The following is a 26,164-nucleotide window of genomic DNA, read 5'->3' on the forward strand; positions in this document are numbered from 1 at the left end:
CAACAACACAGGGACATTAGAGGCCTACAGCCCGTTCAAAACATCCAAAATACATTTATTACACATTTATTAAATGTTTCTACATCAGGCACATTCAGGTTGAGACTCTCCTCTATACAGAACCATTGCAAGCGTAAATGGTGAAGTGGTTCTTCAGACTGATGGAGAATGCTGTTTTTAAAAAAGGTTCTTTGTGGCACCAAAAGGGGTTCTGCTATTATGATGATACTAAGCTTGCATATAATAGAACACTTTTTGATGCTGCTCTTCATAAAGCCAACACATTCTCCATCAATCTGAAGAACCATTCCACCATGCCAAGAGCACTTTAAGCATGCGGATGGTTCTTGGAGTGGCTCTATATAATATCACTGTCTTTACTAAAGAACCCCTGAAGAACCATCTTTTTAAGAATGTTCTATATAGTACCAATAAACGTCCTATGACTTTACTATTACTGTGTATGTAAGACCAGCAGAAGCCATATTTGATAGTGATAGAACCAATATCTTAAAAATGCCAGAACAAAATCTCCATAAATATTCCAAAATTACTTGGAATCAAGTGTTGTTGCACTGTTAAGAATGTTTTCCTTTTGCTGATACTCTTTTGGAAACTGTCTCTTAAAAAAAGAAAGTTCTTCAAGGGTTCTTTAGTAAAGAAAATGTTTCCATGTAGAACTATGAGCACTCAAAGAACCATTTGCATGCTTAAATGTTTCTTTGCATGTTGAATTTGTTCTTCAGGCTGATGGAGAATTGTATATGGTTCTATATGCTGTTGTATATGGTTCTATATAGCACCAAAGGGTCTGATGCATACAAGCTTAACATTGTAACAACAGAAGAAACATTTTTGGCCCAGTATTGAACCCTTTCCAAAAACATATTCACACATCAATCGAAAGAACCATTTGACCATGCAAAGAGCCAGTTAAGCATGCAAATGGTTCTTTGAGTGTTCATAGAACCACTGTTGTTACTAAAGAACCCTTGAAGAACCATCTTAAGAGTGTTGCACTAACTTAGGAATGCTTTCTTTTTGTTGTTACTATTTTGGAGAAGGTCTCTTGAAAATGGTTCTTTACGGGTTCTTTAACAAAGACAACAGCTTTATGTAAGAATCATTTACTCAGAAACATTCCCATGCTTAAATGTTTCTTTGCATGATAAAATGGTTCTTCAGATTGATGGAGAATGTATTGTATATGATTCTATATAACACAGAAATATTCTATTGCATACAAGCTTAACACTGTAACAACAGAAGAAAACTTTTTGGTGCTATATGGGACCATTTCCACAAACATACTCCATCAAACCGAAGAACCATTTCACATTCAAAGAACCACTTAGGCATGCAAATGGTTCTTGAAGTGTTCATGGTTCTATATAGTACCACTGGCTTTACTAAAGAAGCCTTGAAGAACCATCTTCTTGAAGAGTTGTCATGGTTCTATATATAAATCCATTGACTTTAGTAAAGAACCCTTCAATAAACACTTTTCTATTTATTATCATTTATGCCCATAAAAATAAAGAGAAACCGTTGCAGTAGGACATGAAGTGCTAAGGAGAAAGCATGATGCTGGAGACACGCGATATGCCACCACTTAGCTTGAGGACGCTGTGGATAGTGTGATTAGTCTGAGAGTAGAACCACTCCAGTTGTGATAAGAGCCTCCAAGATCTCAGTTTATAAAAGGACAGGGCAAAGTGCACTGATACCGAAGCCTTCTGCATTAGGCAAGGAAAAACTGCTATGCTATCTTCTGTTTACATGGCCTGATCTTTCCTGCCACATATGCACACGAGCCTGAAATCCAAAATCATATTGACTAGCAATGTAATGACACACAAAAATAAGCTTTTAATGTGCTCACACGAATCTCAATAGACACACTTTGTGTGCAAAAGCGCTTTACAAAACTCTGAGATGAGAAAAGAACAGTAAAAATGTTTAACATTACATAGCGTTACATTACATTACATACATAAGTGCTTCTTAGACATATTAGCTTTCTGAAATAAAGCACAGCCAACAGAAACAAGCCATTGACAGAAAATGAACCCTGCTTTGCTGGCTCATCGTCACTCATATGGAATAGCTAGCATGACAAATTGAAACAGCCAGACAGAAAATATCAAAACTTGCACTTTATACAGGATTATTCTAAAAACAGCTAAAGCCTACTTTACATTTGTACAAATCAATTCATGCGTTATGAAGTCAGTAGTTTTTTTCTTGTAATTATTATTTTTAAAAAAAACAAGACTTTCTAAACAGTCACATATTCCTTAAACGTCACCGTAAGGCAGTTGGCCGTAACATCCGTGATTATTATATTCCCAAGAAAAGGCGTGAAGCTCGGAGCATGTTCAGATTCCGGATCCTTTTGTGTCCGTTCTTGCTGAGGCGCCACCTCTTTCTCAGATGTTTTAGAATTCCCATTTATTTGACAATTTGTGATTGAACTGTTTTCCTTTCTCGATCGTGAACAGCTCAGATCCATGGGCTCATCCTGACAGTCTGAGAATTCAAACCGGTGTCCATTTGAGTTCTGGTGACCGTTACTTTGGCAGTGGCTCGTTTCTGCATTTGGCGCACTTATACTACGAAAACTCAAGAATCTTTTGGCCTCACTGTCCCGCTCGCTGTTCGGTTCTGAATAGCGCCGCTTGTGGGTGCCCTGACTGGTCTTTTGATCTAAATGGTGAAGAACGGCCTTTTGCAAAAGCTTTGAGTTCATGCAGGACTTGGTGGTCAACTGCGACGACTGATCAGGCGATGAACTGTGAAGCTCCTTTGCTTTGTTTGTGCTTGACGTAACCAAACCATCCACAGCGGGGCCAGATATTCCATTTGTAAATCCACATGGGGGAGGTGTCCCGTCATCCTTGTTGTCCTTTTTCCAGCCATTCTCAAGGCTATGCTTCTTAGAGTGCTTATTCTTATCCGTTACGTCAGACTGGTTCTCCAGCAGCTCCTGCTGCCTCGCCCCCACGTCCATTTCCCCATTTTTAATCTTAGCAGCCTGCGTACCGTTTTCCATGTACTTGCTCATGACAATGACAATTCGTCCATTTTTATTCTTGTTCTTTACAATCTTCAGCCTGTTGCTTACTCCATTAGCCTGGTTCACATCTTCCTTAGCAAGTTCTGACTTCACACCACCATGGAGGTTAGCTGGAAGCTTCTCAAGTCCAATAGTGATGTCCTTCACTTTGTTGAGGCAAACCACATCCTTATCCTGGAGCCATTTCTGCGGCAGGGCCTTAGGAAGGTTCCAGCTTTCCTTATCCACCTCGGTTCCCTTCACGTCCTGGTACATTTTTGGGTCAGGCTGGTAGTGGTGGTGTTTCTTGCTGTTCAGCTGGTAGTAGTGCTTCTTTTTTCCATTGACCAGAGCATCTCCTGAGCTTTCCTTGCAGATGGGCTGGTACTGGTGGAGCTTTCTGCTGTTCAGCTGGTATTGCTGTGTCTGTGCTGGGTCCACAACTGCCTTGAGACTGTTGTCCTGCGACGCCTCCTGCAGGCCAGAGAGGACGCTTGATCTCCGGGCAAACGACGAGACCTGAATTGAAAGCAGAATGATCCATGAACTAACACTGGATACACTACACTCCTAAAAAGATGGTTTTTCAAGGGTTCTTTAGGCAATCAGTGGTTCAGAACCATGCAGAACCATGAACACTCAAAGAACCATCTACATGCTTACACGGTTCTGCGCATGGTGAAATAGTTCTTCAGACTGATGGAGAATGCATTGTATATGGTTCCATATGGAACCCTTTTGAAATTGGTTCAATATAACACCAAAGGTGTTCTGACAGCGTGCTGATGTCAAGCTTGTAACAATAGAAGAACCCTTTTTTGCTGCTATACAGAACTACATACAAAACATTCCCATCAATCTGAAGAACCATTTTACCATGCAAAGAAGAGTGCTTTTAACCATTTTTTTAGTTTTCCTTTGACTTTGTTTCCTTATACGTGAGTTACTTTATATATAATCTACTTAAAAATATCTCCTGAAAATGCTTAACTTGAACTGAATATTAAATAAATCTCTTTACTTCATGTGTATTAATCATAGTATATTCTTGGATTTCTGCATAGTCTGGATAATATTCCTGTGGAGAGCACAGTTTTCACATGTAAAGCACTGCACTCTGAGTCACCCGCTCGTCCACAGTGTGCAGGATTGTATAGAGAAGTTGGAGAGTCAGCTATTTTCCTCAAATTCCCCTTGATAAACAAATGTTCCCATTTGCTTGCATTGCAAAGATCTGGTTAAAAACACCAACAAAACAGAAGTAAAGGGTTTGGGTGTAGGCTGCACTGTTCCTCACCTGCGTGAGGAGCTGCTTAGGTTTCGGGCCTCTTTTGCGATACCCCATCAGCTGCTCCTGACGCTCTCTGAAAGAGAAGAACAAGATTTTAGAATCTTCTTGTGGTATAATAAGGCTTTGCTTATTCAGCCAGTTCTTTAATGTTTCTTTAGTAAAGACAATTGTTCTGTATTTGCATGCTTAAATGGTTCTTTGCATGGTAAAATGGTCCTCCAAATTTATAAATATGTATGTATACACCTCAAGTCCAACTGAGGCAATTTTGAGTACAATATCTATAGGTTTGCATGAGGTGGTTAATTCTGTAAATAATACAAACAGAAGATCAGTAACCATGTAAATCAGTGTATCTGATTATCTTCCCAATCGGAAAGTTTATGTACACTTTCGCATGTTCGTTCACGTCAAAGTGAAAGTTTATAACGTTCAACACGGCGGGAGCAGAAACTGGTCCGCACATGAGACAAAGTTTACGCTTTGAGCTTTAAAAGACAGCGTTGGGACGGGCGTCCACCGTATGTGTCTCAGAACACAACATCTTCCTCTTGGCCTTTTTTAATAAGTACATGTGAAGTATGTTTTCCTGAGTCTGACATTATTTTAAAGTAACTAAAAACAGAAGCACTGTTCACTGCTGCTTGTCTCACTCTGACTGGACTCACATGATGCTTGCTCTACAGATGCACATCATTTTGGATGATAATATTTTTTTTTGAGATTTTTTGAGTAGATTGTTGATCAGATTGTTGAGTAGAGTGAGCACATTAACACCTCAGTCCTAATCTATAACCTATTGGATTGGCAAAAATGTTTGGCTTGACAGCCAATGTCACGCTTGTAACATACAGACCTAAATAGAACCATTTACAACACATTCTCCATCTGAAGAACTATTTCACTGTGCAAAAGCAGGCAAATACAGAACCACTGTCTCTACCCTTGAAGAACCATCTCTTTAAAAGTGCACATTAAACTCAATTTTCATTATCCTTGATAATTCAATCATTAGGCTTTATGAGGCTAAATATGAGACTCATCATTACTACATGAAGTGGTAGACATTTTTACACTGTATGACACTTGGCATAGTAACAGATCTCTTCCTGAATAAAAATCAAGTCAGGCCTGTTTAGGTGAGGTCACAGCAGGAAACATGGCACAGTCATGGAGACAGAGGACTGGACTGGGCATGATAACAGACAACACAACAGCTGTATGCAAAAGTCTGAACAGTCAAATTACTTGTTTTGTCGATGTTCAAAGTGAAAATAAGCTAACGTGCTCCACAGAGAACAAAAAGATATATGGAATTTTCTATGCAAATTTTACTGAACAATTTCCATTTATTGATTGACATTACCATATTTGGAAAAATATAAAGCATAAAATACAAAAATGTGGCATTTTTATAATTTTTTTATGTTTATTTTCCCCCAGAAGTTAAATTTAGCAAATAAATGGTACTTATTTAGACTTATTTACTTATTTAAAAAAAAAAAACTTTTTTGCCCAAACTTTTGCACTCAACTGTAACAGCACATTTTATTCAAACGCCCAAATTTTATGATTTAACTATATAAATGTCTGTAGGGCCCAACTCAACAGGACCGGGTGCCCTAATGCAGATAATGAAAGCCGTGCTGTTTCTCATAATGACAGCATTGATTGCATAAGTTTGGGGAAACCCCGCCATATGACCCAGCATGAGGCGAAACGAAAATTCTTCCTCAATGTAAATGTTCTATACCTTTTACTGCCTTTCACTTTTTACCACTGCCGTCATTCACTTTCACAAAAACAAATCTCAGGCTGATTTTTGTGCTGATGAACCAGTCCGACACTGAGTCATGCACTGCAATGGGAGGCAACCAAAAACAGCACGCTCTAGCAAGGGGATGAAAAATGTGCATTTCAGCAAATCACACTCCCACCTCACTCCCTTTCTATCCTTACACAAGACTAATTAAACCACACTCACGCTCTCGGGACAGCCCTGCAATTACTCACCCCTGTGTACCTCGTCCCAGAGGGACGGCACTAATGGCCCGAGCAGATGCCAGTTAAAGGCAAATGTTTGGAATTTGTGGTGGGGGGTGTGGGTGGGTGGGCACTAATGCATGCTGGAGGCGAATATGCACCTATTTTTGAAACTGCGCTGAAAGGTCGGTGTATGTTTTGGCTCGTACCTGCTCCTGCATTTAAAACGTCGTTTAAAGCGTTCCCCAGAATGATAATCACACTGCCCTCGTCTATTATGGTTTTATTAAGAATGACCCTCGTTATAATGAAAGAAATAACAGTGGAAAAACAGAAAGAATTTAAGATCATCCTTAAAAATGGCTCATGGACATCATGCGGTAACAATCAGTCTCAGATTTACCTTCATAAAGCCTCAATTATTAAAGATCATTAAAACAGGCATTAAATGTGCGCTCTTAAAATGGTTCTTCAAGGATTCTTTAGTGAAGACAATGGTTCTACATAGAGCACATTTTTTGAAAATGGTTCTATATAGCACCAAATAGGGTTCTTCTCTTGTTATAATGTCAAGTTTGTAACAGTAGAAAAAAACATTTTGGTGCTAGATGGAGAATGTGTTGTATGTAGTACTATACAGCACCAAAAATGGTTCTTCTATTGTTACAAGCTTGACATCTTGATAACAGAAGAACCCTTTTTGATGTTTTATAGAGCCTTTTTCAAAAAGGTTCTATAAGTCTTTGTTAAGCGTCACGGTTCTATATAGAACCACTATCTTTACTAAAGAAACCTTATAGAACCATCTTCTGTAACAGTGTAGCCCAGCTAAGAGGTAGAACAGGCGAATAATAACCCTCAGACTGTATGACTTGTTATTTAAGACAAGCAATTACATGTTTTATGGTCACATTAGCAGCCGTATTTCTGACAGCGTATGCATGTAATAACACAAGTGTGTGTGTGTGTGTGTGTGTGTGTGTGTGTGTGTGTGTGTGTGTAGACATGTCTGCATTTGTCTGTCGATACATAAGTCAGAGACCACCCTTCATTTATTTAATTGTCAGCCAAACCGCCCATTAAGTTCAAGATATTTCTGCGGAAATTAGACATTACATAATCCACCTGCACTCTTGAGAACATTAAAAATTGGGATTCCTAACAACCACCTGGAAGACCTGGTAGACACCAAAACCGTCCCCATCAGATAATCAGCACTTAAAGCTGCTTCAGATCTGAAAACATTCACACGTGTGTCTGTCCACCCTTCCACTGTGAGAAGACTCAGCACTGTGGGTCTGAAAGGATGTGTAGCCGTTCAAGAAGAACCTCACTGAGAAAAGGAGACGGACACGTCAAACAAAGACTGGACGATGGACCGACCACCCCAGAGTCCAGACCTCAACACCACGGAATGGGTTTGATTACTTCAGAAAACGATCAACCAGCTTCTAAGACTGAACTGTGGAGGTGTGTCTGCAGATTCTTTGAGAAACTGAAAGTGACTTTTTTTCTCCTGAAAAGTATGGAAGCCGTAACAAAGGGAAAGAGTGACACACTGAACACTCCAACAGCTGAGAGTAGATTTAGTTGTTGATACTCCTCTGAAATCTATGTTTTGTTAATTTTGGTTATAATTTCATAATTGAATAACCTTATATATATATAGATGCATATATGTTACTATATCCATAGGTGACGTATATGTGTGTACACGTGTAGATGTAGCATACGACGCAGTCTGAATTCTGCCACCATTCAGACCGTTCTGCGCATGCGCAACTCTCTCTCCCGCTCTTGTTTGCTCATGCACCCTCCCTTTTGACAGCGAGCGAGGGAGAGAGAGAGAGAGAGAGAGAGAGAGAGAGAGAGAGAGAGAGAGAGACTCTTCACCTGTTTTGGAAGGCGATCAGCAAGCGCGGGTCAAGGATGTTCTCTTCTGGTTCCCACGTGTTATACCTAAAAAGAGAAAGAGAGAAAAACAGTGAGACAGATACAATATAGATAGAGAGAGAGAGAGAGAGTAGAGATGAGGGGGAGGGGGGATGATGGCGCGTGAACATGATCAGCTCTCTCTCTCTCGCGCGCGCGCTCTCTCTCTTTTAGCCAAACCCCGTCACAATCGTGGCTGTCATCTTCAACAGCAGCTCGCGGAGGGAAGCAGAGCGCATGCACAAGTGGGGCGAACATCTCACGCGCGCTACAACGCGCACACACACAAGCGCGCGCACATCTAATGTCAACAGTACAGAGAATACGCCACAATAAATGGCTCTTAGCTTCGCGCGCATGCCGTCATTCGCGTTACCGCTGCTGTTCACGACTGACACGAGCTCGTGCATCAGCAGCAGAAGCAGCGCGCGCAGCGGGATGAAGTTTGACTTCATCTTTTCCTCCCTCCCTCCCTCTCTCTCTCTCACTCACTCTCTCTCTCACACTCTCTCTCTCTCTCACACACTCACTCTCTCATACACTCTCTCTCTCACACACACTCTCTCTCTCTCTCTCTTACACACTCTCTCTCTCACACACTCTCTCTCTCTCTCTCTTACACACTCTCTCTCTCACACACTCTCTCTCTCTTACACACTCACTCTCTCATACACACTCTCTCTCTCTCTCTCTCTCTCACACACACTCTCTCTCTCTCTCACGCACTCATGTCAGAAACAGGGTTAAATGCAGACTCACTTGGGTGACCAGCCTCTCCACTTGACCAGATACTCGAATCGCCCCTGCAGAGAGAAAAAATGACCCGCCCGTTAAGCGCGAGGAACTTTTCCTAAGCCCATTAAAGCACGAGGAAAAAGTTGGCTTCATATTCGCCCGTTTGTTTTTCGAACTCTCCGTTCCACCTTAAATGGTGCAGCAGTTACATTCTGACGACTGAGGCGCCAGAAAGTAACTGACGCACCATTTAAGGTGGAACGGAGAGTTCGAATAAGAAGCCAGTTTCAGCCTTCTGTATTAATGCAAGTTGTGCATCATCACACCCTCCCACTACACATACGCTCACGAGCGCGGGCGCGCGCGCGCGCACACACACTTCACAACACTGCCCAGACCTTTCGGATCCGCTTCTTCTCGATGCTCTCCACGGCGAAGACGTGCTCTCCCGCGGCGGGCAGCTCCATTTCCCCGCTGCTCGGTCGCTGGAGCCTCCGCGCTCAGGGCGTATATGCGTGCGTGCGTGCGTGAACCTGAAGTCTGCGCGAGCGCAGCTCCACACCAGAAGCTTTCATGCACTACAGCCTGCCTGCGCGCCGTGACGTAGACGCGAGAGGGAGGCGGGGTCGCTGGGAGGGAGGCGCTGAGATTTGCGCCCAATCAGCTGCGCAGCCCTGGTTCGCTTTAGGAGCGATGCGCGAGCCAGCGGTTAGAATGCAGCCCAGCGTTCTAATGTGACCCAAAAGCTTAATGAGATAAAAGCTTTATATTGTTCCAGAATGAGAACAGGTAAAACGTTCCAGAGCGAAAGAGGAGAACGTTCTAAAGTAGTGTGCTCGGGAATGGAAACAGTGTTCAAGAAAAGTGCGAACGAGGGAAAATGTTCTAGAATGGTGTGAGTAAGGAGAACTTTTTAGAATGGCATGTATGGGGAAGAACACATAAGAACCGTGTGAACGGGAGGAGCATTCTAGAACAGTGTGGGTGAGAGAAAACGTGAACTTTTCGAGAAAACTAAAAACTTAAAAATGAGTGTAAATGAGGTAGAGCAATCTAGAACAGTGTGAATGAGGGGAAAGCATTAAAAAAGTGTGAATCAGGGAGAGCAGTCTAGAACAGTGTGAGTGGGGTGGAGCAGTCTAGAACCATGCAAATGAGGGAAAGCAGTCAAAAAACTGCAAATCAGGACAAGCAGTCTAGAACAGTGCAAATAAGGAAGAGCAGTCTAGAACAGTGTGAATGAGGGAGAACACTCAAGAACAGTGTCAATGAGGGAGAAAAGTTTAGAACCTTGTCAATGAAGCAGAGCAGTTTAGAACAGTGTGAATGAGGGAGAAGAGTCTGGAACAGTGTCAACGAGGGAGCTCAGTCTAGAACGGTCCAAATGAGGGAAGGCAGTGTAGAACAGTACAGATGTGGTAGAACATTCACATACAAGAACGATATACCTACACAACATGTGGATTTGTTTGTGTTTATCGGAAAACCTGTGAGGTGTTTGTTGCTTTGTTGGTGGCTGCTTAAAGACGTTTAGAACCATTAGGGTGGAACTGACCTAATGGTTATTATTAGAGACAACTAACTTCCTGTAGAACACCTTTAGATCTTATCCGGAAACCATCAGATGTGTCAAGAATCAGATCACCTTTCAACCCCTTAGTATTACATACTAGGGCTTATTACTCAGTAACTACAGGGACTTCAATGCAAACTGGCTGAGCTATTCTTAGGTTATAGATACGTGTAATAAAACCATTACAGCCTTTCCCATTGTGATGTAAAGCCGCCAGTAACCAACAAAAAACATAGTTTTTTTTCAGCAGGGAGTTCTCAGCCTATTCCAACCTCATCCCAAGCGCTGTTAATCGTGTCCATAATGAGCTGATGGATAAATGGATAATTAATAGACAAGGTGGTTCTCTAATCGGTAGTGTATGTTGTGTAAATGCAGCACAGGAGACGGTTTCTAAAGAAGAACACCAGACATTTTATTTATCAACAGCAAGCAGGCCGGCTTTAAAGAAACTGCTTAAAGGAAGGAGCCAGATGTTGGGCAGAGCGCCTTTGATATGGACAGGAGAGAGAGTGGGGTATAATTTCCATGTGGATATTTATTGCGGCATGGTTTTCTGGGAGGACATGTTAGCTGTTTGTGTCAGACTAATGCAGCAAGAGTGAAAGCGCAAATGCGACGCATGTTAAAAACAGAGATTAGCATCAGGGCGTTCAAAATAAACATCTATTTTAAGCGGCTTCCCGCTGTAGGTTCTCTGTATTAGTCACTATGCTCTGCAGCATGCTCTTAAAAAGATAAGACCAAAGGTAAAGGCAAGGGTTCTACATAGAACCATGAGTTCTACACTCTTGAATAATTGTTGTACAAGTTTAGAACCATGAGTTCTGCGCTATTAAAAATAGTTCTACAAGGTTTCTTTAGGAAAGACAAGTAAATAAAACCACGAGTTCTACACTCTTAAAATATCTGTGAAAGGGTTCTTTAGTAAAGGCAGTAGTTCCATTTAGAACCATGAGTTCTACACTCTTTAAAAGATGGTTAAAAATCCTTCCACAAGGATTCTTTAATAAAAGTAAAGATTCTATGTAGAATTATGAGTTCTGCAGTCTTAAAAAAGGTCAAGGATTCTTTAGTAAAGGCAGTGGTTCTGTTTAGAACCATGAGTTATGTAATCTTAAAATTTGTTTTACAAGGTTTCTTCAGTAAAAGCGAGGGCTGTAAATAGAACCATGAGTTCTGTACTCTTAAAATTGCTCTCCAAGGGTTCTTCAGTCAAGGCAATGGTTCCATTGAAACCCATGAGTTCTAAACTCTTCAAAAAGATGGCCCTTTGTGTTCTTTAGTAAAAGCAATGGTTCTGTATAGAACGATGAGTTCCACATTCTTAAAAAGATGTTTCTTCAGGGTTTTTTTAGTAAAGGCAATGGTTCTGTTTAGAACGTCTTATAGAACTTCTAGAAGTCTACAATCTTAAAAAATGATTTTACAGGGATTCTTTAGTAAAGGCAAGAGTTCTATGTAGAACCATGAGCTATACACTCTTAAAAATGGCCATTCAAGGGTTCTTTAGTTCAGGCAGTGGTTCTATTTAGAACCATGAGTTCTGCAATCTTAAAAAAAAATAGTTCTACAAGGATTATTTCGTAAAGGCAAGGGATCTACATAGAACCATGAACACTCAAAGAACCATTTGCATGCTTAAAGATTTCTCTGCATGGTGAAATGGCTCTTCAAATTGATGGAGAATGTGTTGAATATGGTTCTGTACAAATGGCATCAGAAAGGGTTCTGTTACTGGTTCCATGCCGAGCTTGTATTAAATAAAATAGCATAACCTGTTGTGGTGCTACATAGAACCGTCTTCAAATAGGTTCTAAACAGAGTCATTCTCCAACCATCTAAAGAGCCATTTCACCCCAAAAAGAACACTTTAAGCACCCAGATGGTTCTCTGTAGAACTCGTGCTGTCAGTAAACGCGTCGTCTGTGCTAAGGAACCTTGTCACATTAGAGCGGTGAGGTCAGGAAGTGAGATGTCCTCTCGCGCATGGCATCGACCCGAGTGAGGGATGAGCTCGAGGCTGCACAGCTGGACGCACGCGGGGCAGCAGCTGCTTCTGAAGACGAGGTTATATGAGAGCGACGTGGGGAAACCCAGCGCCGCTGTTCTGGAAATGAGCGACGCGTAGACGGGGCTGTATTCCTGTCTTTGTGCTGCGTCTCCAGGCGCTTCACTCTGCTCTGCTCCACCTCACCAGCCTCAACCTCAGCCTCAGGCTTTCAAAGCTCATTTACTGTTTCCAATAAACGCTGCGTGCTTTCTTAAACAGTAGCGATAAAGTCAACGCAAGAGACGTCAAACGTCCCCACAAAGTGATGAATACACGCACAAGCAGGTTGATTTGTGACTTTAAAAAAATTCAGCGCCGGGAGGGTTAAACCCCGCGCCTCTGCTCAGCCTATGACAGGCGGGCACGCGACTGCCTTTCCATATAAGGTCATAAAGACCCGCGCAGTTACTAAATGCGCGCGCTGAACTGAAACTATCCGAAACAAAATAAAAATTACCCCTAAAAAACATTATGAACTCGACCCCACCTGAACTCACAGCAGTCTGAACCTTGAGAGGTCATCTGAACCAAACCAGTCTGAATTCTACCTCGCCTGAAGCCAAAGCTCTTCCAGTAGGGTCCAAATCCATTTGGGCAGAATGTATCAGAACCAAATCCTCTTCACCTTAACCATCTGAACACCAGTCCACCTCAACTGAACCCAACCAAACCCAATAAAATCTGAACACAAACCTATCCATCCAAACTCAAACCTATCGGAACCCACATTCTGCTCAATTAAAGCCCATCTGGTCATGTTGAGTCCAACTCCAACTAAAACCAGAACCTGCAAGAACACATCTGAACTGAACCAATCTGAACCCACCTGAAGCCAACACTCTTTCAAGAGAATCCAAATATCTGAACTAAATCCACTTCAACTCAACCTGCCACAAACGTCCACCTCAACTGAAGCCATTTTATTCAAAGCTGTCTGTCTAAATTTAAGCCGATCTAAACCCACATTTTTCTCAAATAAAACTCAGAATGTGACAAACTCAACCTGAACTGAAGCCAGAACCTATAAGAACTCATCTGAACCAAAGCAATCTGAATTTGAAGCCACATGAACACAAAACCCTTTCAATAGAATCCAAGTTTATTTGCACCAAACATCTGAAACGAAGCCACTTGAACTTAAGCTGTCACAAAAATCTGAACCCCAGTCCACCTCTGGACTCTGAGCTTATTTTATCCAAAACCCAGCTGAACCCAATCATTTAGAATATAAACCTATCCATCTAACCTCAAACATATCTGAACCCAAATCTGTTTAAGCTCAAATTAATCTGAACCTACAATCTTTGGAACATAAATCCATCTGACCACTGAATCCAAACACAGTTGAACCAAAAACCTTCTGAACTCTAAATTTTATGATGACCCGTAATGATCTGAACCAAAACCCAACTAGACCTGCATTCCTCTTAACCCAAACCTATCTGAACCTTCTGAACTCAAACCCATCTGAGCCTGCATTATTCTAAACTCAAACCTGTCTGAACCCACATTCTTCTTAACCCAAACCTATCTAAATCTTCTGAGCCCAAACCCATCTGAACCCACATTCTTCTTAACCCAAACCTATCTGAATCTTCTGAACCCAAACCCATTTAAGCTCTCATTCTTATTAACCCAAACCTCATCTGAACATTTCAAAGCCAAACTCATCTTAACTCACATTCTTCTGAACTAAACCTCATCTGATCTTTCTAAACCCAAACCCATCTAAACCCACATTCTTCTGAACTAAACCTCATCTGATCTTTCTAAACCCAAACCCATCTAAACCCACATTCTTCTGAACTAAACCTCATCTGAACCCAAACCCATCTAAACCCACATTCTTCTGAACTAAACCTCATCTGAACCCAAACCCATCTAAACCCACATTCTTCTGAACTAAACCTCATCTGCTCTTTCTAAATCCAAACCCATCTAAAACCCAACCCTAGATAAACAGCACTGCATGTGCCCACAGAAAGAAAGAGTTCTGTTAGTACTTTCTTAAAATGCTTTGATTTTGTGTCACTAAAGAAAAGTCTCTTCTTTTTAAACATTCTTCATACATCTGAGAACTTTAAACATGCTGCCAAATTCTGTACGCAGTTTAAGTCTGCAATTCAAGAACCACACCTGGTCACATGTTCTGCCACAATCATACACCTGTTTATTTACACACATGCTTTTATCTTTTATCCTTCAGCATTTTTTTTGCACAACTAGAATATCAATAATTCCTCTAAAGCATTTATAGCCACAATAAAAAATCTTATATGAACACTATAAAACCTATTCTAGACTTTATGACTTGTTTTTTTTCTGGACATTAAACCCCTTATATATTTATAATGAATTACACCCATAATGTGCTTATAAAATCTCTTCTTATCAGCTTAGACTTCAGATCATGATTCGTTTGGGTGCTACTTACTGTTGGAGTTTCAAAGAATAAGAAACAGTTTAAAGGCCACCAGGTTATTGACATTTTTAAAGGAATACTCCAGTGATTCTCATCCTAATTTATATTAATCTGTATCATATAATTGATTACAATGATTTAATACAGAACAGAAAAGAACAAAACGATTAACAGAAAACTCAACTATAATCTCAGAAAATATCTGCATAAAATAACCACCATAAATTGATTTTAAAATACATTTTAGGCCAGGCTCTCCTCAAAACTATCGCAAAACAGTGTCTTAGACTTTCAGCACATTCATAACCATTTTATGTAATAACTATCTGTGATGGAGCTTTCAGAGGTGGATGTCTGGTTCCTATCACCACCACTATGAAAAGTTCTGACACAGTATGTCTTTCTAGAATGGAGCATTTCACACCAAACCACTCTGAACAGCTCTATTTACATCTTAACCCTTTAATTATGCAGGAATTCTAAGCTGGTTGAACTTCATTAACAGAATATTTCATGGTTTATCGAACTTTAAATGTTAAGGCAGCCAGTTTATTTACTTTTTAAAGGTGTAAAAGTGAGCTGCCTTATATTACACAAACAAACAAACAAAGAAACAAACAAAGAAACAAACAGTGATCTGATCCCTGGACATCGGAACATCATGCAAATAGTATTTTGATGAAATGGTTTGCCAGGGAAAAATGATTCTCTCTAGAAAAGCTATCCCTCATAAAGACGAGGTATCTCAGGAATCATGTTATGCAATGTTTTTCTACCTGTCTGTTTCCTAGTAAACATTTGGAGCAGCTCTTCTTGGCCTGTCAGCAGACGTCAGGGTGAAAGACTCAAGTGTCATAGTAGCTTGTGGTGAAGCCAAACATGCAGCTGATGACCTCATATTTTCCACAAGCAGAAATGGGTGACAGCCTGGCCTGATGCATTAATGTAGCTTAGACACATAAATAATAGATAGTAAAATATAGATCTGATCATTTTCAAAGCTTTTACATCTCATGTTTGGCATTTAGCCAGTGGAGAGCAGCATGTCTGTGCATGTGCAGCATGTATTTGAGTTCCTTCAGTGATTTGTAGACAACAAATGCCTTCACCCACCTGAGTGAAGCTAAATGAAACATTCTGCATGTGCTTCAATGACAAATAAGGTTTTCAAAATGATCATTTGTAAAAAATATTATTATTATTTTTTTAAATCTGCATGTATATTTGCAGTCTTATCTATGTGCATTTGATATCTTAAATACAGTGAGTATTATCAAAGCCTTTAAGTGCCTATTTCAGTGAATAAGCTCTGTTGGTCTGGTTGCGCCACCTGACTTTTCAGACTAATGTGACGTTAAACAGTCATCTACTTAGACACCCATAGAAACCTTTGTCCTTGAACTTGAGGTTATACTTACATTTTTTTAAACAAGTAAACATCATTATGAGAATTACATATTTTCATGGTTCTTCTGAGCTCAGACTGCCTGACATGGTAAACTGAACCGTTCTAGCCATGAGTCAAAATCACACTTTTTACTAAATCTGTGAAAGAATGACTGCATTGCACCATGAAGGGCTCTTCTGTATGATGTAGTTCCTTGGTCTTTATAAAAGCATGTAAAAACAAAAGTCCTTTGTTTTAGGTAGTGCCAGCTGGCATTTGAGGAAGTCAGAATTTTTCATTGAGTTGAGCCCTTTTAAAGTTGGTTTATTTTACCCACATTCATTTCATTTTAAAGGTTTAAAACATAAAAACATTCCTAACCGTTTTATTTAGAATTTTATAAAATGAAAGTACTTTTTTTAAAAGTTTACTTAATCAACATATATGGTTGGACCTGACATTTCAGACTTTTGGAGGCAAAAAGAATACATTTTTATATGGATGCACTGTAAATTGTTTCACACAAAGGAGGTATTGTTGAATAATTGGACATTTTTTTGAAGGGGGTAATGGACAAAAAATGCACATCATGTCAGTATCCCAGTATCTTGTTTGTATTTTCATTATATACTTACTAAGCCTCATATTGTGTTGAGGCTTTTGTTTGGAGGTCCAAAACACCCAGTGCTGAAAAATTAAAAATAATTATCAATTCAATAATTTATACCCTCAAATCTTTATTTGCCTTTTTTGGACCTAATTAAAACCTAGTAGATGGAAGGCTAGACTCTCCTTTGCTTGAAATGTATTGTTTTTTCATCTTCACAAAGCTTTTCTGCTCTTTACAAATAGCTAAAGCTGAAATCATAAAAAAGGAAAGCTTCACTCAGAGTGAAGCTGCTGTCCACAAAGTGGGTTTTATTCAGTTTTATTTGCACCATCACACCAATAAATTGAGTAATTGTAAACGTGCTATTACAGGGATAAGAATGAGATCGTTCTCAGCTTGGAGCTTATTTAACCAAAAGAAAACAGTTTTACTTCTGCAAGCACAACACACTCATGACTGTAAAGCTCCTGTGCCAACTCCATCTCATCCAGAGCTGCACAACACATTACAGCACTTCATTTATTCACTGCAGGGGCTTATAAAGCCCTTATACTTTATTCAGGACCCATTATGAATTATTTAGTAACTACAATTAATTATTCAGCATCTATTATGAATTGTTCAGTATCCCCTATGAATTATTCAGTATGAATTATTCTGTATACACTACGAATTATTCAGTGTCTATAATGAATTGTTCAGTTATCTACAATGAACTATTCATTAACTACTATGAATTTTTCTGTATCCACTATGAATTGTTCAGTATTTCTCATATGAATTATTCACTGTCTATAATAAATTGTTCAGTATCTACTATGAATTACTTACTAATTACTTTGAATTATTCATTAACTAATATGACTTTCAATAACCATTATTACTTATTCTGTATCTATCTATAATGAAAAGTATTCTAATGAGTTTACATTGGTAATATCTTTTGATATGTAAATTTACTATCTATCTATCTATCTATCTATCTATCTATCTATCTATCTATCTATCTATCTATCTATCTATCTATCTATCTATCTATCTATCTATCTATCTATCTATCTAAAGCTGCTGTATGTAATGACAATAGTCACTGCTGATTATAAACATTCTATTCATAATGAAGACTATGCATTTGGTTAGTTGCAGCAACTGGGAGAATTAATTACTGCTTTCATGTGGAGGTGTGCTCTCTCTATCTCTCTCTCTCTGCCTCTTGCTCTCTCTTCAGTCACGACTGATGTGCGTGTGTATCCATGAGGATGGAGGATGGTGCTGTCGTCACAGTGACTCAACTGGGCACTCAGAGACAGACTGAAAGAGAGAGAGAGAGAGACAGACGGAGAGAGATGTCAGCAGGTACCGTCACGAGCGGCACTGATGAGTCATCAAGGAAAATTCTCTCGCTCTCTCAGATTGAATTGAGTTGATTAATATGAGCTGTATTTAACTGCTGTTGCCAAAGCAATGAAAGGAACACTTAATAGTAACAGCAATGACAATATGTCTCTCTCTCTCTCTCTCTATTTGTCTTTCTCTCTTTCATTGTCAATCATTTCACATGCTCACTTTCTTAGAGTCAGAAGTCAGAGACCCCCCTGCATTTATTTCATTTCATACAAAAACAGCCATTAAGTATGAAATTATGCATTTTCACCATCAAGAACTAACCAGAAAATACATTTAGCAAAAAAATCTATGATCAATTGTCTGAGTGTTGAGTGTGTCACTCTTTACCTTTGTTATGGCTTCCATTCTTTTCAGGAGGCTCGCTTTCAGGTTCTCAAAGACACACCTCCACAGTTCAGTCTTAGAAGCTGGTTGATCGTTTTCTGAAGTAATCAAACCCATTCAGTGGTGTTGAGGTCTGGACTCTGGGCTGGTCAGTCCATCGTTCAGCTTCTTTGTTTGATGTGTCACATTTTCTCAGTGAGGTTCTTGAACAGCTACACATCCTTTCAGACCCACAGCGCTGAGTGGTCTTCTCACCTGTGGATGTTTTCAGATCTGAAGCAGCTGGATTTTCTCCTCTCTCTCAAAGATGGAAGCTTTAAGTGCTGTTAATCTGAAGGGGAGAGTTTTGATGTCTACCAGGTCTTCCAGGTGGTTGTTAGAACTCACATTTTCTCCTTAGCTTTTAATAATTTTTTGACCTGCAGTTTTGTAAGCTCACTTACAATATATATGTATATATATTTATATATATATATATATATATATATATATATATAGACACACACCTACATGTCTTTCCTTTCCTGTTCTAGTGCTGATGCACTTAACTCTATTAGATTAAAGGTTAATAAGTGGAGTGTGTGTGTGTGTTGGGTTCCGCCACACTGCTCTGCTGACGTATTCACACACTCTCCATCCGGTGGATAAACCTCATGGAAAACCTCTGTAATTTAATTCCGTGACAGAGTCTATAGTTATAAGTCTATAGTAAGTCTATAGTTATAAGTCTATAACTAAAGCAAACAGACACATTATAAGTTTTCAGAACTCAGCTTTTAAAACAAATGATTCGGCAGAGCGATGTTAGTGAATAAGTAATCCAAAAGCAGGATGTAACCGAAAACATTTTGTTTGCTTGCTAAACAATTTGAGTTGTAATATTTTTACACAAACAACCTTCACATCTCTGCTACAAATGAAAATGTAAACCTTGTTTCCCACATCTACAGTTTATGAACAACCCAGCTGAATGTAGAGTGACTGCAAATATTACAACAAACTGAGGGGCTAAAAAAATAATGTGAGCTTAAATAATTCAAGTAATTATATGCAAATCTATGTTGCTTGTCTGGGCCAGGTCGTTTCATAATGCTTGGATGGTTTAAACACGGTGCAGGTTTTGCTGCATTTTAATAATTCCTGCATATAAAATGATACGGACTTAGAAGTCTCACTGTGAAAGACTGTACAGTGTTGTAGATGTAGATGTTTCATAGCAGATTAGCAGACATTGCTGAATGAAATGACACCTCTCTGAGGGGAAAAAGCAAAATACAAGATCATGCACAGCCACAATGAAACTCTACAGGATTAGAAACTCAAAATTTGTCCCATATGTATTATATATATATATATATATATATATATATATATATATATATATATATATATATATATATATATATATATATATATATACATATATATATATATATATATATATATATATATATATATATATATATATATATATATACAGTGGGTTGCAAAAGTATTCAGCCCCCTTGAACTTTTCAACCTTTTGCCACATTTCAGGCTTCAAACATAAAGATATGAAATTGACATTTTTTGTGAAGAGTCAACAACAAGTGGGACACAATCGTGAAGTGGAACGAAATTTGTTGGATATTTTAAACTTTTTTTAGAAATAAAAAACTGAAAAGTGGGGCGTGCAATATTATTCAGCCCCCTTGCTTTAATACTTTGTAGCGCCACCTTTTGCTGTGATTACAGCTGCAAGTGGCTTGGGGTACGTCTCTGTCAGTCTTGCACATCGAGAGACTGAAATTTTTGCCCATTCTTCCTTGCAAAACAGCTCGAGCTCAGTGAAGTTGGATGGAGAGCGTTTGTGAACAGCAGTTTTCAGCTCTTTCCACAGATTCTCGATTGGATTCAGGTCTGGACTTTGACTTGGCCATTCTAACACCTGGATACGTTTATTTGTGAACCATTCCATTGTAGATGTTGCTTTATGTTTTGGATCATTGTCTTGTTGGAAGATAAATCTCCGTCCCAGTCTCAGGTCTTTTGCAGACTCCAACAGGTTTTCTTCCAGAATGGTCCTGTATTTGGCTCCATCCATCTTCCCATCAATATTAACCATCTTCCCTGTCCCTGCTGAAGAAAAGCAGGCCCAAACCATGATGCTGCCACCACCATGTTTGACAGTGGGGATGGTGTGTTCAGGGTGATGAGCTGTATTGCTTTTACGCCAAACATAAGTTCGATTTTGGTTTCATCTGACCAGAGCACCTTCTTCCACATGTTTGGTGTGTCTCCCAGGTGGCTTGTGGCAAACATTAAATGAGACTTTTTATGGATATCTTTGAGAAATGGCTTTTTCTTGCCACTCTTCCATAAAGCCCAGATTTGTGCAGTGTACCACTGATCGTTGTCCTATGGACAAAGTCTCCCACCTCAGCTGTAGATCTCTGCAGTTCATCCAGAGTGATCATGGGCCTCTTGGCTGCATCTATGATCAGTCTTCTCCTTGTTTGAGCTGAAAGTTTAGAGGGACGGCCGGGTCTTGGTAGATTTGCAGTGGTCTGATGCTCCTTCCATTTCAATATGATCGCTTGCACAGTGCTCCTTGAGATGTTTAAAGCTTGGGAAATCTTTTTCTATCCAAATCCGGCTTTAAACCTCTCCACAACAGTATCTCGGACCTGCCTGGTGTGTTCCTTGGTCTTCATGATGCTCTCTGCGCTTTAAACAGAACTCTGAGACTATCACAGAGCAGGTGCATTTATACGGAGACTTGATTACACACAGGTGGATTCTATTTATCATCATCAGTCATTTAGGTCAACATTGGATCATTCAGAGATCCTCACTGAACTTCTGGAGTGAGTTTGCTGCACTGAAAGTAAAGGGGCCGAATAATATTGCACGCCCCACTTTTCAGTTTTTTATTTCTAAAAAAAGTTTAAAATATCCAATAAATTTCGTTCCACTTCACAATTGTGTCCCACTTGTTGTTGATTCTTCACAAAAAATTACAATTTCATATCTTTATGTTTGAAGCCTGAAATGTGGCAAAAGGTTGAAAAGTTCAAGGGGGCTGAATACTTTTGCAACCCACTGTATATATATATATATATTAATATGAGTAATGTAAGTCATTATATATGCATATAGTACATACAGGACATAAACATAATTAAGTAGCTAATAGTAATTGTAATAATATTATGTCTCATATGCATGTTACATATAAGTACATATATATATATATATATATATATATATATATATATATATATATACATTTATACATTATATTATGTATATATACATATATATAATGTATGTAAATACCTTCGTATGTATTATATGTATGTAAATACCTCTGTGTAATAATAATATGGCTCTGTGAGTTGATACATTTATAGAACAGCTGCTGTTGATGCCACTCTGTTGGTTCATATTGACTGAATCGATACAGTTCATTAAAAATATGTCAAATAATGGGTAACTGTACGATGATAAATTATGGACAGCAAGATACAGAAACACACACACACACACACACACACACACACACACACACACACACACACACACACACAGAGCCAGACATAGTCCATGTCACTGCATCCCTGGAGGAGCAGGGGGGATGGGAGGAAAGACATAGAGAAAGAGAGAGAGAGAGAGAGAGAGGGAGAGAGGGAGAGAGGGAGAGGGTTGGGGGGAGTTTCTGCAGGTTGCTCTGGTGAACCAGTCGATACTGTATTGAGCACTTCGCAGCCTCAGCAAGAGTGTGAGTGTGTGTGTGTGTGTGTGTGTGTGTGTGTGTGTGTGTGTGTGTGTGTGTGTGTGTGTGTGTGTGTGTGTGTAGTATCATGGTGAGTACCCACATGTCACCAAAACCCCTAAATGTTCATGATTTAATCAGACTTAGGGGATTTAGTTCCCACAAAGACATAAATACACACAAGAAACAATTGGCTGTGTGTTCAGTAATATAGTTGTTAATGCATGGAAGATTCATACGAAGGGAACACGTGATGAACATGGTGATAAAGGTATTGATGTTGATGAAAACAATGGTGGTGGTCATCATAATGAAGAATATTATGATAATGAACATGATGATGATGATGATGATAGTGATGTAACACAGAAAAAAGATGAAGAAAGAGAAGAAAAGAAGGTGAAAACATTTAAAAGGAGAAGCTGATTTTAGTGATGATGAGTATTATGGTCATGATGATGCCAGTGATGATGATGATGGTCATGATGATGATGATCATGGTGATAGTGGTGAAGGTGATGATGGTGTTGATGGTGATAGTGGTGAAGGTGATGATGGTGTTGATGGTGGTGGTGATGATGGTGGTGGTGATGGTGATTCTGGTGGTAATGATGATGATGATGATGATAATGGTAGTGGTGAAGGAAAGGTGGTGGTGGTGGTGGTGGTGGTGGTGATGGTGGTACTGAGGATCATGACGATGATAACATTACCACCGTCACGGTGGTGGTAGTGATGATCATGATGATGGTGATGGTGATGATGGTTGTGATGTTTATGGTGGTGATTGTAATGATCAAGATTATGATGATTGTGGTAGTAAATATGATGTAATGATGGTGATAGTCGTGGTATTGATGATGATGATGATGATGATGATGTCATTGAGGAGGCTCTAAAACATTTTAAGGAATTGCTCAGTAAGATCTTCTGACTGTCTCTTTCAGTTGCGTAGCCAGCTCAGTTCTCTCAGTTGATCATATATATAGACTGCTGCAGAACTGGTGCCAAAGCAGTTTAGGAATATAAACAACAAAAATTGGAGCTTAGCATTTAAATTAAAATGTGAAAAGTTAGGATGAGGTGAGATTACACAACGCATTAAATGCTGTGATATTATTAATATAACGTAATTAATATAAACATCATCCTCTCCTTCCTCATCCTTCTCCTTTGTCTATAGGACAATAGGAATACTGCCTATAGGAAGTATTCTCTCTCTCTCTCTCTCTCTCTCCCTCTCTCTCTCTCTCTCTCTCTCTCAGGGTGTTTGTTTTGATTGTGTTTTTATGCTGGGGCAGAGGTGGAGATGCGAGGTGAAACCGCAGCGGAGAGCAATGCAAAACACATCAGCATCATTTTCATACAACTTCCATAAACCCCGGTCAGATTTCAGCCAAATGACCACATAATGACCCACAGTCGTGCTTTTCAGACGTGGAAAAACAAACAGGTGAAACTACAGAGGACGAGACGACAGATGAGAAAAAACATCAAGAGCCACTTGTTCTGGGTCACACTTCACCAACAGCCTCAACATCAACTCATCACTCAATCACACATTCGTCATCAGTCATAAGCGCAGAAACGCAGCCCGATACTCATTTAACAGCAAGTTAATGAATACATTTACTGCAGTGAATTTCTATCCAATCAATGTTTGTTTTATACTTTTGTGGTGATTCTCTTCTTCTTTTGCAAGAAAAGGAAAAAACTACTTTACTTTTAATGAAAGTCAATAGAACTAGACTAGAAGGTTTTTTGCCATTCATCATGCAATGAACACACAGTGTAAAGGGCAGCGGGTATTTTCAAATTATATAAAAACTGAACCTCTCCATGGATCACCACCTTATCGTGGTGGAGAGGTTTGTGTGCTTGAAGGACCCTAGGAGCTATGTTGTCTGGAGCAAAAGCTCCTGGTAGGGTCTCCCATGGCAAACTGGTCCTAGGTGACAGGCCAGACAAAGTGTGATCCATAACCACCCCTATGAGGACAACAAAGCAGGACTCGTGTACCCTGCCCGGATCAGGGTTACCGGGGCCCCACCCTGGAGCCAGGCCTGGGGGAGGGGCTCGCCAGCGAGCGTCTGGTGGCCGGGCATTCACTCATGGTGCCCGGCCGGGCCCAGCCCGAAGGAGCTACATGAGTCCCCCCTCCCATCGACCCACCACCGATGGGAGGGGCAGTAGTAGGGGTGCGGTGCATTGTGGATCGGGCAGTGTCCGAAGGCGTGGGCCTTGGCGTTCTGATCCTCGGTTGCTGAAACTGGCTTTTGGAACTTGGAACGTTACCTCACTGGCGGGGAAGGAGCCCGAGTTGGTGCGCGAGGTCGAGAGATACCGACTAGATATAGTCGGGCTCACCTCAACACACAGCTTGGGCTCTGGGTCCAATCTCCTTGAGAGGGGCTGGACTTTTTTCTTTTCTGGAGTTGCCCATGGTGAGAGGCGGCGGGCAGGTGTGGGCTTTCTCATAGCCCCTCGACTCGGCGCCTGTATGTTGGGGTTTTCCCCGGTGGACGAGAGGGTAGCTTCCCTACGCCTTCGGGTTGGGGAACGGGTCCTGACTGTTGTCTGTGCTTATGCACCGAACAGCAGTTCAGAATACCCAGCCTTCATAGAGTCCTTGGAAGGGGTGCTTGAAAGTGCTCCTCCTGGAGACTCGATTGTCCTACTGGGGGACTTCAACGCTCATGTGGGCAATGACAGTAAGACCTGGAGGGGTGTGATTGGGAGGAATGGCCTCTCTGATCTGAACCCGAGTGGTGTTCAGTTTTTGGACTTCTGTGCAAACCACAGTTTGTCCATAACGAACACCATGTTTGAACACAAGGATGTCCATAAGTGCACATGGCACCAGGACACCCTAGGCCGCAGTTCAATGATTGACTTTGTAGTCGTGTCAGCGGACTTGCGGCCATGTGTACTGGACACTCGGGTAAAGAGAGGAGCTGAGCTGTCAACTGATCACCACCTGGTGGTGAGTTGGATCAGGTGGTGGGGGAAGATGCCAGTCAGACCAGGCAAACCCAAACGTATAGTGAGGGTTTGCTGGGAACGTCTGGCAGAAGAACCTGTCAGATTGATCTTCAACTCACACCTCCGTCAGAACTTTGACCAGATATCGGGGGAGGTGGGGGACATTGACTCAGAATGGGCCATGTTCCGCTCCTCCATTGTTGAAGCGGCTGACTGTAGCTGTGGTCGCAAGGTAGTTGGTGCCTGTCGGGGCGGTAATCCTCGAACCCGGTGGTGGACACCCCAGGTGAGAGATGCCGTCAAGCTGAAGAAGGAATCCTACCGGACATGGTTGGCCTGTAGGACACCAGAGGCAGCTGGCAGGTATCGACAGGCCAAGCGATCTGCGGCTTCAGTCGTTGCCAAGGCAAAAACCCGGGTGTGGGAAGAGTTCGGTGAGGCCTTGGAAAGTGACTTTAAGTCGGCTCCGAAAAGATTCTGGCAAACCGTCAGGCGACTCAGAAGGGGAAAGCAGTGTGCCACTAGCACTGTATATAGTGGAGATGGTGTGCTGCTGACTTCGACTGAAGACGTCATTGGGCGGTGGAAGGAATACTTTGAGGACCTTCTCAATCCCACCGACACGTTCTCCAGTGAGGAGGCAGAGTCTGGGGACA

General features: G+C 40.7%; 1 protein-coding gene across 1 annotated transcript; it reads right to left on the reverse strand.

Annotated features, from left to right (window-relative positions):
* Positions 1–1,846: 1,846 nt before the first annotated feature.
* LOC108424718 (E3 SUMO-protein ligase CBX4) lies at positions 1,847–9,580 on the reverse strand. The gene is made up of 5 exons (XM_017692906.2): positions 9,395–9,580; positions 9,021–9,064; positions 8,223–8,288; positions 4,353–4,419; positions 1,847–3,574 (listed from the first exon to the last, which is right to left on the reverse strand). Exons 1-5 carry the CDS (start codon positions 9,461–9,463, stop codon positions 2,279–2,281), a joined length of 1,542 nt encoding a protein of 513 aa, XP_017548395.1. The 5' UTR covers positions 9,464–9,580; the 3' UTR covers positions 1,847–2,278.
* Between the last annotated feature and the right edge of the window lie 16,584 nt (positions 9,581–26,164).

This window comes from Pygocentrus nattereri, chromosome 30, assembly GCF_015220715.1.
Source record: "Pygocentrus nattereri isolate fPygNat1 chromosome 30, fPygNat1.pri, whole genome shotgun sequence".
NCBI lineage: Eukaryota > Metazoa > Chordata > Actinopteri > Characiformes > Serrasalmidae > Pygocentrus > Pygocentrus nattereri.

Coding starts and splice junctions, on each gene's coding strand:
- LOC108424718 (XM_017692906.2), bottom strand. CDS start 9,463: ATGGAGCTGCCCGCCGCGGGAGAGCACGTCTTCGCCGTGGAGAGCATC. Junction 8,289..9,020: donor TGGAGAGGCTGGTCACCCAA/GTGAGTCTGCAT, acceptor TTCTCTTTTTAG/GTATAACACGTGGGAACCAG. Junction 3,575..4,352: donor CTAAGCAGCTCCTCACGCAG/GTGAGGAACAGT, acceptor CTTTCAATTCAG/GTCTCGTCGTTTGCCCGGAG.